We start from the raw sequence: 13,314 nt of genomic DNA, 5'->3' as shown, positions 1-13,314 counted from the left end.
TTCGTCTCAGTTATCAACACACTTCCCCTTTGCCATTTTCTGAAAGTGGGCAGCCTGGGTTTCTGAGCCCATCACAGCCACCCAGGTGCATGAATCCTCTCAGTGTGCCCCACCCACCCCTCCCCATCCTTCATTTCAGACACAGGTCCCAGCCTGCGATGCCCCAAGTTCCCCTACCTTGAGTAGCTTCCAGCCATTCACCTGGGCTGTTTCTTGGCCAACAGGGAGCCAAGCTCTGGAGAAAACAAGGGAGTCGAAATAATGGGAGAGTCGAGATTCCTGTTGGGTGATACCATTTATTGAAAGGCAAACTCGCTTTCTCCAGGAGTTCACTTACATGGAGGTAGCTGCCTGAGAATGTCTCTTCCCCGTGACAAACCAAGGCAATCAAACCATACCCGAAGCAGAAACCCAACAGAATAAGCCTAGCGGCACTGTCAGGTGACATTCAGAAGCAGGAAAAAAAATTATAAAGCAATATGATGATTGTCTCTTTAGCACTGCATTTGGCCACATAACTTGTTTATTAAATATTTTTTTAAACTAGCTAAAGAAAATATTCTCGAGTAGCATTAGCTCTTAAAGCAACAAACAGAAAAAATATATATGTGTACATAATAAAATCAAAGAATGATAGCACGTCAGAGCTGGCAAGGACCTCGAGCCCTGGTCCTCAATCATTCTGCGTCATCTGCTGCTCTGAGCGCAGGCCTCCCAAGGTCACCCCGTCAAGGTCCAGGGGACCTGAAAACATCTCTCTCAGCTCCCAGGCTGGTGTTCCTTCCATCCTGGTACACTGCATGCATCCAGCTCACCACCAGCCCCATTACAGCGTAGGAGGGCGCATTTGATGACATTTGTAATGTCCCACTTTTAGGGTAAAGATGCAGGACTTCTGAACGGTGAATTCTGTCCTCTTTTCACAGGCAGTTTGTTTCCCATGGCCTGCCTCACGGCTACCAGAAGGAACCGGCCAAAATGAGAGGCAGCAACTTTCTCACAAACCAAGACAGATGCTGACTCGCTCCCAACGTTCTCGGGCCCCTGACCTTTCCCACCTCCAATCTGTAGTGTCGAGCGGGTGGAGGCATTGCTGGGCAGGCTTCTTGGCGAACATCTACTGGTGGTGGAAGCAGCGGGGAACTCAACATATGAGAGTCAAAGAACAGCTGGGGGTTCTGGTGAGCCAGTCAACTGACCACGGGCTTGCCGCGTCCCCAAGAGGACAGAGGGGCTCGGGGCTGGGTTCGGAGGGGCTCAGCCTCTGTGTTCGTTGGCGTGACTGCTGTCTCTCGTCCCCTTCCCCTCACTGTGCTCCAGGAAGGGAGGGATTCTGATCCACTGTTTTCACTGCTGTGTTCCCAGTGCCAGTGCTGGGATATCATGGATGCCCATTAATATTTGCCAGATGAATGAATGGCTAAAGGGGGGAATCTCTCCATACTCCAGATAAGTACACAGAGGTAAGAAGCACTCCCCCCAGCAGAGGCAGAAGAGGGCTCGGCTTCTTTTGCTCCGGGGGCCTCACCCATGGTGGGGGGCGAGGACACCTACCCATAAGTGAGGCTGACCCCTCTGAATCCTGCTGGGTGGGCTCCGTGACCTGGGGTGGGTAGGGCACTGAGATTCCCTGCTCTCTGCGGCAACTGTCACAGGGCGCTGGGGTCACAGGCCTCTCATCTACCAGGACGCGTGGGGACCCTGAGGCAGCTGGACACTCGTGTGCACACCACTTGCAGGGTTCCCTCCTTGGCCATGGCCCTGACCAGCTGTGATGGGACCTGGCCTCTGCGCGTGCCTAAGGGCTGTCGCAGGGAAGGTGACACCAGGAAGGCTGGGAGGAAGTGCCGGGATACCCTGCATCCTCCCCATACTCCCTGAAATTCCGTGACAGCGACGTGGCCTTGCCCAGCCCTCCCCCAGGCCCAGTCACCTCCCGCCGGGTGCGGGCCGCTGTCCCTCGTTCCGAGAAGTTAGGATTCTTACAGTTTGTTCAGACGTGCCTCTGTCTGATTTCTGCTTCTTTCCTCCTTTTCCTGACATAAACCTGAGATCCTGCTCAACCCGCATCGCGTCTACACATCCCCTGAGCTTTCAAGACCGTCCTCCTCTTCCGCCTCCCCCTTCCTACACGTGCCCACAGCCACCTGCTGACCTCCTCTCCCTGCTTCCCGTCCCCGTGACCTTACCGCACATCACCTGCCTCTTCCTCAAGCCCAAGTCCGTGAACTTTGTGCCCCAAACCCTCGCAGTCCCCGCCCAGCAACCACCCCATTCAAGGGCTGAGAGAGTGCAGTTTGGAGGCCTGCTCCGGGAGGCGAGAGGAAAGGACCAGTAAGACATGACAGGAGGGCTCCAGCCTCCCAGAAACCACATCATTTGTCAAAAACCTGACATACACGTCTCCCCACCCCACTTGCATAAAAGAAATTACAATTGGTGAGTGGACTTGGTCTCAGCAGGGTTCAGAGATTATAACAAAATTCTACATAAAATAAACAACCAAGGACCACGGATACAAGTGACCTCTGACTTTCCCTCCTCCATCAGCAAGTTCTTCGCCAAGACCTCTTGAACGTCTCTTCTCAGGATTAACCGTCCCTTATCACCATGACAACTCCTTTTTCCAACTCTGATGTCCAGAGTGGTCTTTATTCTACCTTCTCCCTCTTGCCTCTGCTCCCTAAATACTTAAAAATCTAGTAGCTTCATATTTTGAAAAATAATACTCAATAGAGGTGTGAGAACTTTACAGACGAGCCACATGAAGCCTCTGTAACATTCCAAAACGGAAAAGCAGCAATCCATGGGAAGGTCTGGTTTAAAACATGTACAGCCTACGCACCCTCCCCTCCCCTGCACAATGGCTATTAAATAGGAGCTAGCACTTGGACCCTTCTTCTTGATGGGGGGTGGGGGGCAGAGGGCAGAGAGGAGCAGTAATGCAGACGGTGCTGCAGGCAGCTGTGCAGGACGGGGGCTCCAGCCTGCCAAGTGGCCGCAGGCGTCTCAACGCATCCCCTGCAACAGCTGCTGCCTAAGCTACCAGAGCTGTGCTACCACAGGGATCCCAGGAGGACACGATGTCACGGGGAGATGCCCGGTCTGCGAAGAGGAGGTGATGGCGCTCCCTTTCCCGCCTCCTGTTGCGGCGGCTGCGGGCGCCTGCACGTGGGCTCAGATCTGGCTGGCGCAGGTGCTGTCCTTGGGGAAGGTGTAGCTCAGCGGCGCCTCATAGAGGCTGCCCCCGTCCGTGCTGAGGTCCTCGTCATCATCCACGTCGTCCAGCACTTTGCTCGGCAGCTTCTTAAGCCTGCGAAACGACAGGGGGCATGTTTCCTGGCCCTGGACGGGGGCTCACCTCTCATCTGGAGGCAAAGGGGTTCTAGGTGCCTGTCTCTCCACCCCAGTGAGCGGCCCAGAAGCCCTGTGCACTTACCTGGTCTGCACCTGACAGTTTCTACAGCAACAGGGAGCAAAGTGCCCACCTGATAGCAAGGGCAGCTGCTGCTGACGGGGGCGCTGGGCAGGGCTGGGACAAGTCAGCAGTGCCGATTTTTCCTTCTGCCTCAAGCTCCAATGCGGCTCGGCCGGGTGCTGCCATAAATCCCATCTTGATTTCAACTTTTATCGTCTTGCTCACGTGGGTTGTTGGCATTAATTTTATTTTTTTTCATATTTCAGCCTGATTATTGAGATTTTTGGTGTCCCCTTAAATGTGGCCCCCTAATGCCAGCCTGGGGCCAGGTTCTCAATAGACACACCCTGTTTACAGGATTCTCAACAGGCTCCAGGCTTGTATGTATTTATAAGAGAACTACCTGGGCAGCCAGCAAAAAGCCCCAGGTCACAGTCGGTCTCCAAGAAAGGACGAGCTCTGCGAATCAGCGTGACCTTCAACTCACCCCCTCACTCCAATGCCCCAGGCAGTGCCCCGAGGCAAGGAAAGCAACCCCCCACACCTCATCCCCCATCCTTAGGCCGTGGCAGGGGAGCTCGAGAGAGCAGCTCTCTCCAGAAACCAGGCTTGGGATATCCCAGTCCTCCTGAGAACATGAGCCACAACTATCTCATTTCTCCCTAACTCGGGAGTCCTAAGGGCTGCTCCAGGAGCTGCCCCCTACGTGGCGGTGTGAGCTGGTCTGACCTGCTCTGAGCCCCAGTTTCCCCTTTTGGACGACAGGGAAAATACCTGCCCAGCTGACACTAGAGCAATGGTAGGAGGATGACACAAGTGACACCCTACTGAGCGCGTGGGGCAGCTGGAATGGACACAGCCACTCTCATCTCTAGGATGGGATGATCCCAACAGGGGATGGGCTTGAGACAACGGGAGTGGGAGTGCTCTGAACGCATGGCGCTCTCCTCAAACGCCAGGGGCATCACGGTCCCAGCGGGAGTGGCCGCGCTTGCCCACCGTAAGTCCTTCTTCATGGAATTGAGCTGCCCCTGCAGCTGCTCATTCACGTCCATCTGCTCCTCCAGCTCCCTCTGCAGCTTCTTCTTAGAGCTTTCCAGTCTGTCGATCTCCTCCTCGGCCTCGTCCACCTGCCGCTTCATCGCTTTCAAGCGCAAGCTGAGCTGCAGGGGAGAGAGGGCAGGCTGTAAGCAGGCAGGTCACCCGGCCCAGCACAGAGAGGCCAGCGGTCCAGCGCCCTTCTCTCCAAGCAATCAAGATATGGCAAAGGGGGCAACCAGCCGCATGAGAAAGTGGAGATAAAACGCTAAGACAGAAAGGCAACTTCTTAAACGGCAAGTTTAGGGCTGACGTTTGCTGAAACCCCCTACTACAGGGGGCTCTAAAGGCCCTATTCCATGACGTGAGGGGTGGAGTGGAAGGGCGGGACTCAGTCTGCTCAACTTGACTGCTTGCCCGCCCACCGAGGCCTGCCTCCCTCGCGCCTCCCCGGCCCACATTAAATCTCAAATGAACGTGCAGAGGGTGCCGCACCTGGTCCTTCTGATCTGTCAGTGACAGGTGCTCGTCGTCCACCTGCATCACCAGCTCCTTCACCTTCCGCTCCAGCCGGCGGTTGCTGAGCTGGAGGTTGGCCCGGTCCCTGGAAGGATGGGGGAAGCAGAACAGAGGACCATTTCATCCCAGCCCCGTAGGAGGCTAGCCCAGGGCTGCCTGGTAGACTCAGGGTCAGAGAGACTCACGACTGTACGGAAAGAGCTGCTCATTGGACAGATGAGGAAACAGGGGCTCTGAGCGGGGAGTTACTTGGCCCAAGGCTGCAGTGCCAGAGAGAGGCTGAGCCGGAGCCAGACCTGCCCTGAGTGCTGGGCTTCACCTGGTAAGGCAGAGGGTCACAGACTGCCAGGCTGTGAATGTCTGGAGTTTACTCCAGGCTGCCCTGGCCCAGTCCCAAAAGTCCTACAGAAAATGGATAATGTAAAGCACTCTATGCACACACATCCACATACACACTGCTTCTTAGGAAGGTGAGGGGCCATGAGTAAGAACTGAGGCAGCAGGACTTCCTTGGTGGCGCAGTGGTTAAGAATCCACCTGCCAATGCAGGGGACACGGGTTTGATCCCTGGTCTGGGAAGATCCCACATGCCACAGAGCAACTAAGCCTGTGCACCACAACTACTGAGCCTCACTCTAGAACCCGCGTGCCACAACTACTGAAGCCCATGCACCTAAAGCCTATGCTCTGCAAAAAGAGAAGCCACTGTACTGAGAAGCCCACACACTGCAATGAAGAGTAGCCCCCACTCTCCACAACTAGACAAAACCCGCATGCAGCAGTGAAGACCCAATGCCAGCCAATAAATAAATTAATTAAAAAAAACCCAAACAACTGAGGCAGGTCAAGTTCAACCTGGTGCCGGCCCCCAGGCTGTGGTCTGAGGACATGCTGCAGAGAATCACGGGGCAGGAAAGGGGTGTGTTCATCTGATCCTGTGTCCCTCCCACCCACACACCCATCTCTGAGAGATGGCCACTCACGTCTGCTTGAATACAACCTGCCCCCAGAGCAGAGACAGCCCCCTTACCTCTACTCCAGCTGAAACTCAGTAACTTATAAGGCAGCCTGTTCTGTTTAAGGTGTGGGGAAAGGAGCAGCTTAGAACTGAGCCGTGGGGGGTCCCAAGTTTTGGTCCTGCTACATCAATATTCTGCCAGGCTACCTTTCCCAAGTTACTTACTTTGTTTAGTGGGTCTCAGTTTTCTCATCTGTGAAATGGAAACGATTTTCCAGCAAGGTTATACTTGCTCTGCCTTCCTCACAGCCTTACGAGGATGGGGAGAGATACCAGCATGAAAGCACTTTGTAATGTGATGCCCACTGCCCACCAGGGCCTCTGCATCACAGCTGGGCCCGGCTTACCTCTCCTCACTCTCCAGACGGTCCTCCAACTCCGCAATCCTGGCCTCCATCTGCACCACCAGCCCCTCTTTGCTGGACCTATAGGAACCTTCCAGGTGGATAATCCGGCTCTTTAAGTCCTTGTTCTGGAATCAGACAGGGAGACTGTGAGGGGCTATATCTGCCACACCTTCTGCGCAGAGCAGAGCACAGGGTGGGCCAGTGTTGGGTCGGTTACTAGGGTAAGCCTGCTTTCCACCTTAGGATGTATGGCCCCAGGGGACCTGGGGATGCTTCCAGGGAAAAGCTTTGCACTCATGCTCTGCCAAGCCAAAAGAAGAGATTCTATCACATTCCTGATAAGCCTGAGTGAAATCTTTGGCATGTCCTAAGAGTCCTGGATGTCAGACACATGAGCTTGACCTTGGCCTTTTATAAGCCTTTTGGGGCGAGACAGGAGAAATAGGCTCCTTCGGCAATATCGTACATCACATTCAGTGAAGAACTAACATGAATGGCTTGTAAAAGAAATAGTGCCACAAGTAAGGTTTGTTAGCAACTCCTGTGTCTGAGGACACTGGTTCTTTATTATTCTCTTTTCATTCAAATTTAGCCCTCTTTAGGATCTAGAAAACAACACTTGCAATTCTACCTCTCCCTAGCTGCTAAAGTCCCAAGCACATTTAATATTATTAAGAATAGCCTTTCTGAAAAAGGCCTTAGAAACACCTCTACCTCTCCGGTGAGTTACACCCCAGAGTTCCTGGGGGTGCTGTGCAAAGAAGGCTCAACCAAAGGGGCTCTAGTCCCAAGCCGTGAGGAGGGAGGGGAGGGAGGGGCTCACGGGGCCAGCTGCCCTCACCTGTCTTTCCAGGGAAATCTTGTCACACTCCAAGTCTTGCTTCGTGGCTCGCTCCTGAAGTAGCTCATTCCGCATCTGCTCCATCTACACCACACAGAACAAAACCCCAGAGGTTAGAGGGCTTGTTCCTGCTATATGCCCTCTGTGCTGAAATGGATCCCAGGTACAAATTCCAACAACCAAGTCAGCTGCTCTTCATGACAGGGGCCTCCTGTCTTCTCCTCTTGAATGCTAGAGCTATTTCTCAGATATTTTTGACTTCTCAATGATTGCAACAATAATGACACACATATCAATAATTGTCATAGTTAACCCTGCTGTTACGGGTTGAGTCATGTCCCCCCCAAAAGGTATATTAAAGTCCTAACCCCTAGAACCTCAGTTGTGACCTTATTTAGAACTAGGATCTTCACAGAGCTAATCAAGTTAAACTGAGGTCATTAGGGTGGGCTCTAAACCAGTATGACTGCTGTCCTTACAAAAAAGGGAAGTTTGAATGCAGAGACAGACACACACAGAGGCAAGACACGCACAGGGAGAATGCCATGTGAACACAGAGGATTGGAGTGAGGCATCTCCAAGTCAAGGAGCACCAAAGATTGCCAGCAAACTACCAGAAGCTAGGAGGATGCAAGGAAGGATTCTCCTACAGGTCCAGAGGGAACATGGCCCTGCTGAAACTTTGCTTTCAGACTGTTGGCCTCCAGAACTTGAGACAACACATTTTGGTTGTTCTAGGCCACCTAGCTTACCGTGCTTTGATACAGCTGCCCTAGAGAACTGCTACACCTGCTCAGCACTCCCCCCGGACTATCCGACGACATCCCCACAACCACCCTACGACCTTGGTAATATCCCCAATGAGGACATCGGGGCTGGGAGAAGTTAATCCACTTGGATGGTGACCAACCATCCCAGCTTGCCCAGGACAAGGATGTGCTCAGGACATGTGACGTGGAATGCTAAAACTGGGGTAGTCCCAGGCAAACTGGAACGAGTCAGTCACCCAACTTGCCAGGGATCTGCACAAGTAGCTGGCAGTCCCCTGAGCTCCTGACTGCTGCACTGCAAGTTCAAGCTTCAGCAAAGGCTTCTGTAGTCAGCACATCTCACACGCCGCTAGATTTCTCCCTTCTTATGCCAGAAACAGAAGTCAGCGAGAACACTCCAGGTGCCCTGGCAAAGGCTAAGCTCACCGAGGATTTCTTCTATATTAAGAGGAAATGAGCCTAGCTGAGCGGCATCTGGAAAGAAATCCCATTGCCAGCCTATCAGCATCTCCATCCCCGTCCCCAGTGGGCCTTCAGCAACAGTGAAATGCACTTCAGAGACAGAGGCCCCAGACCCTTTCCCAGAACCGTCCAGCAGAGGGTGGCCTGGAGAAGCCCAGGGAACTAAGAAGGCGAGCCAGGAAAATAAAACTGCCTGCTCCTTCTTAAGGTCAGGGTCCAACCGAGGTAAGAGGTGTGCGCACAGGAGTCCCTGGATGCCTGGGGAGCACCTGTAACCATCTCACCCTGCTCTGCCTTGACCTGGATTTTCACCACCTGTACAAGCACCCTAGTGAGTAAAACATAAGCTCACCCCTTCCCTACCATCCACCCGGAGTGCAAGACCTGAGGGTCCCAGGAATAATGAGAGGAGACCCCACCACGAAGGGCTAGGCTTGCACCTCCCACTGTCCCGACCACGGCGTATGCACCGAGTGACAAGCAGAGCAGTGGCTGGCCCAGAGTGGGTGACAGGGAGTGCTAAGGAATGAAGCTGGAGATGGGCAGGGCTGAGACATAGAGAGCTCAGTACCACGGGAGGAAGCCAGGACCCTGCCCACAGAGGAGGGTGAACCTGTGTGGTCCAAAAAAAAAAAAAAGTTCACATTTTTGCATTTCTGACTGGCAGGCTTCTAAGTCACAGGGGTTCTGAATTTTACAGCACAGGACACGGAGGTCCAGGGCAGTTATCCACATAACTGGAGGGAGGAGGACCAGAACCCAGGCTGTGTCTACTCACAGCCCACTACCCCACCTGCTCTGGCTCTCTAGACTGACTCAATGAAAAGGCTTCAAACAGACTTAGGGTTTAGATACAGCTGTCACGTAAAAACCAAGATTCAGGAGGTAGTCGATCTCCTTAGGGCATCCTTGTACGCAGCAGGGAAAAAAACACCAGCTGCGTACAGGTCAGCAGGGCAGAGCACATGAAACTCCTCCCAAGGCCCACACCCCCTGCCTGGCCCCAAGGCCCTCAGGAATCACATGCTGCAAAGGGGGCCCAGAACGATTCCTGTAACGGCTCTATGAGCACCAAGTCCACAGGTAATGAATGCAGCCTCACAGCCCCACTCGGAACCATCAACACCCCCATGGAGGTCATCCGCACAGCTGGGCCACATGACCATGGTGTGCCTCTTGGGGGAAACTGTTCTCTTCGTGCCTGCTAGGACCAGGCGTGAGGCCAGGACCTCACTGAGGACACGGGTAAACTTTCACTGTGATGGGAAGCAATGACACAGACAGGCAGCAGTGGCCCGGCTTCTCTTCCTGGCTCTGCATCCACCTGCACGTGACCTTGGCTGTCTTATTACCTCTGGGATGTGGATGCCTCACTTCTAAATGAGGAAGCTGAACAGGGTGGCCTGTAAGGCCCTTGGAGCTGGCCTATGACACAGTGAAAGCACACGTAGTGCCTCCTCCCCACTGTGGGGCACCGTGTGGCTCTCCTAAGGCAGCCACAGGCCCCTGCCTCCATCCTTCAGCTACAGCAGCCATCGCATCTCTCCAGACCTCTAGGAGTGTCCCCAGAAAAGACCCACTCTGTCAGGGTGAGAGGGAGCATGTGTTTGTGAACATAGATGCTTGTGTGCTCGGTGGCGGGGGGTGGTCTTGGAATGATGGGGTCGGACCATTCATTTGTTCAGACTGTATTATCAGCCTTAGCCTAGATAGCGTGACAAAAAGACAGTACCTGACCTCATTATAGGCTCGCGGGGAACCAATGAGCAAGCCCTGTCCCTGTGGTCAGTGTCGCTGCAATGGGGAAAGACAGTGTGTTGGGATGGGGTGTGCAGCAGTGGTCACAGCCCAGACTTGGAGGGTCAGGGAAATTCTCCAGAGCAAGGGACACTGAGCTGAGGGCTCAGAGGGAGGTCAGGGTCAGGCAGGGCGGGGAGGGGGCAGAAGAGGAGGTGCAGCTTTCCTAGCCGGGGACCACCAACGAGAAAAGGCAGGAGTTAAGAAAGAGGAAGGGACAGGCTTCCCTGGTGGCGCAGTGGCTAAGAATCCACCTGCCAACGCAGAGAACACGGGTTCAATCCTTGGTCTGGGAAGATCCCACATGCCTTGGAGCAACGAAGCCCGTGTGCCACAACTACTGAGCCTGCGCTCTAGAGCCCACGTGCCACAACTACTGAGCCCACACGGCACAACTGATGAAGCCCGCGCACCTAGAGCCCGTGCTCCGTAACAAGAGAAGCTACCGCAATGAGAAACCCGTGCACCGCAGCGAAGAGCAGAGCCCACGCGCCACAACTAGAGAAAGCCCACGCGCAGCAATGAAGACCCAATGCAGCCAAAAATAAAAAATAAAAATGAAATACATAAATCTTAAAAAAAGAAAAAGGGAGCGCTGGAAGAATCAAGAGCACTGAGGTGGACACGTGGGGAGGCGAGGGGACGGGCTAAGGGCTCAGGTGGTGAGGCAGACGGAGACCTGTCACACAGGGGCCACAGGGAAACCTGCACTGCACTTACTAAAGTAAACACTGAGCATTTTTATAGCGTCACCTCATTTCCACCGGACGCGGCAGGTACTATTAACATCCCCACAAACCCCTAGAGTCCAGGGGAGTTTGCAGGTACAGGTGTGGAGACGGGGTGATGACAGCTGAAGCCACAGGACAGGGGAGCTCAGAGGAGAAATGTAGGAAGGATGAGGCGCCTCCGGAGCCGTGCCCTGGGAGAAAGGCCGCCTCAAGCCACCTCATGAGGGAAGGCAGGCAGAAAGCCAGGACACGGACCTGTCGCAAAAGCCCGGAAGGGCGAGGACGGAGGAAAAGGCATCTAGGTTGGCCATGAAGCTGGCTCTCAGAGGCTCGGCAGAGAAGGGAACCCCAGGGCAGAGACAGGGAAACACCGCTTCCCCAGAACCCCAGCGTGACAGATGACGGCTCTGACTCGAGGGCTGGAGAGCTCGAGGAAAGGGTTTGCAAGACAGATGCCCACAGCTGTCAGTCCGCAGACAGAGGGGTAGATTCACCGAGGAGGAAAAAGTTCCAGGTGATGGCCTGTAACGGGATGGGAGTGTGACGGGCGCCGACCGTCCAGTGAGGGGGGGACGGATCCAGGCCCCACACTGGGGGCAGCGTGGGGGTGGGAGAAAGTACTTTTCTGAGCCAGAGAGAGAGAGAGAATAAGCCAGGGTTCGGGGGGAGACAGGCTCCTGTAGCTCGGAGACCCCAGAGGGAGCGGGAACGGAAAGAGAAAGAAGGGAAGGGAGATTCCTTCCCCAGAAGGTAAGGGGTAAGGAAGACCTGAAGGCTTGCTGAGAGAAAGAGAGGAATTCAGTTGCTGTGGGGGGTGAGGCCCAAATCCATCCGAAGGCAGTGACAGACCGTCACCGGGCAGAGGCCAGGGGCTCCCTGCGGCTGCACAGCATCCGCCGTGCGGGGCGGGCGGTGACTTCCGCAGCGGTGCTCCAGGCCCGAGGAACGAGGGAGAGAACCGAGAGCCCCTGGCGACAGGTGCAGCGTGACTCTGAGTGTCCGTGTCTGAGCCCATTCATCCCCCCAGGACTCTCGGAGGAAGATGCTCCTGCCCCCATTTCCCAGGCGGGAGGTTCAGGACTGGTGGGAGCCGTTTTGGGCCGAAGGCCTGTGGGACCCAGGGCCCTCAATGAAGGACAAAACCCAGAAGGAGGAAGAGTTCTGGGGGGGAACTTTGGAGCCTAGAAGGAATAAGCACCTCCAGGGGTGTGAGGCAGAGAAGCTTTGGAGAGGAATTTAAAGACTGCCGAGGGGTCCACGGCACTGGGCCCAGGTGGGGCTCAGGACAAACGCTGCGACTTAAAGAAGCGGCCACCGGTCAAAGTCTTGCTCCCTCAGTGCTACTGACTGGAAGTTCTGGATCCTGCCGGGAAATGGGCCTCCCGGAGCAGAGGGGCACTCAGGAAACAGCATCCCGGAGGTCTCCGCAGGTTCAAGACCTCCCTGGAGCACCCCAGGCAAATGTGAGTCTCCAAAGGAAAAACAAAACAGTAATTATTTATACGCCACCACATTCCCTTGAAAGATGGCTATTAAAGTGGAAGTGTAAAATAAATCAGAGCGAAGAACAGGAAGGAACAAATGTGAGACCATAAAACTTAACAGTTACTGTCACCGGACAGTCAATTTTCCTTCAGTTTTTCAAAATCAAGGCTTTTGGCAAACACAACTGGCTTCCTTCAGTTCTCAAAAAAGGAGAGCCAGACACTGAATTCTGAAAGAAATACACAAGCTGTACACCTAAAACTAACACAACATTGTTCATCAACTATAATCCAATATAAAATAAAAAGTTAAAAAATCAATTAAGTGTGAAATAAATAAATAAAATACACCACGCAGAGCCGCACACAAGGAATACCACGTGGTGTTATGGGCACGACCCCTAAGGATGGGTTTGCCCATAAACCCCAAGTGTTTCAGCTGTGCTCCTCCACACAGTGATTCCCCAGAACTGGCCTCATGGCTCGTGAATATTCCAAATTAGATCCTTCTCACCTGAGCCCACATTGGCAACAACAACAAAAAGAAAGAGAGAGAGAGAGATTGAGAATGAGGGAGAGAAAAACGGCCTCTGGGTTAGCCAGCTGCCTCCTTTGGACCAGGGAACTAAGCGGAGGCTGGGAGCACATTTCTTTATGTGCGCTCAGTGCTTTACGTTGCTGTTTACCCTTCAACAATACTAAACAGACCCAACAAAAACTTTCCAGGGGAATGAAACACAGAACGGGAGCTGGAGGCAGCAGTTTATCACAGCTGGGCTGGAAGAAGGCTAGCTCCTGAGCGTGCTGATGGGAAATAACAGTATCAGATTCCAGCGGGTTCATGCCAGAGGCCCCCGGGACCTGAGCCAGCTCTCAGGATTCGCAGCAG

At 54.0% G+C, this 13,314-nt stretch overlaps 1 protein-coding gene across 3 annotated transcripts in view; it reads right to left on the bottom strand.

Moving 5' to 3' along the window:
- Positions 1-284: 284 nt before the first annotated feature.
- CGNL1 (cingulin like 1) overlaps positions 285-13,314 on the bottom strand; it is a 157,258-nt gene continuing 144,228 nt past the window's right edge. For all 3 annotated transcript variants that reach the window (XM_057723617.1, XM_057723616.1, XM_057723618.1), the window contains 5 exons: positions 7,182-7,265; positions 6,341-6,465; positions 4,952-5,060; positions 4,418-4,581; positions 285-3,313 (listed from right to left, as the gene is read on the bottom strand). In XM_057723617.1, coding sequence (XP_057579600.1) covers positions 3,178-3,313; positions 4,418-4,581; positions 4,952-5,060; positions 6,341-6,465; positions 7,182-7,265 — 618 coding nt within the window. In that variant the 3' untranslated portion in view covers positions 285-3,177. The remainder of the gene's footprint in view (positions 3,314-4,417; positions 4,582-4,951; positions 5,061-6,340; positions 6,466-7,181; positions 7,266-13,314) is intronic.

The sequence above is a fragment of the Hippopotamus amphibius genome, chromosome 2, assembly GCF_030028045.1.
Source record: "Hippopotamus amphibius kiboko isolate mHipAmp2 chromosome 2, mHipAmp2.hap2, whole genome shotgun sequence".
NCBI lineage: Eukaryota > Metazoa > Chordata > Mammalia > Artiodactyla > Hippopotamidae > Hippopotamus > Hippopotamus amphibius.
The sequence above is the reverse complement of the archived record's forward strand: the minus strand, read 5'-3'. Positions and strand labels throughout refer to the sequence as shown.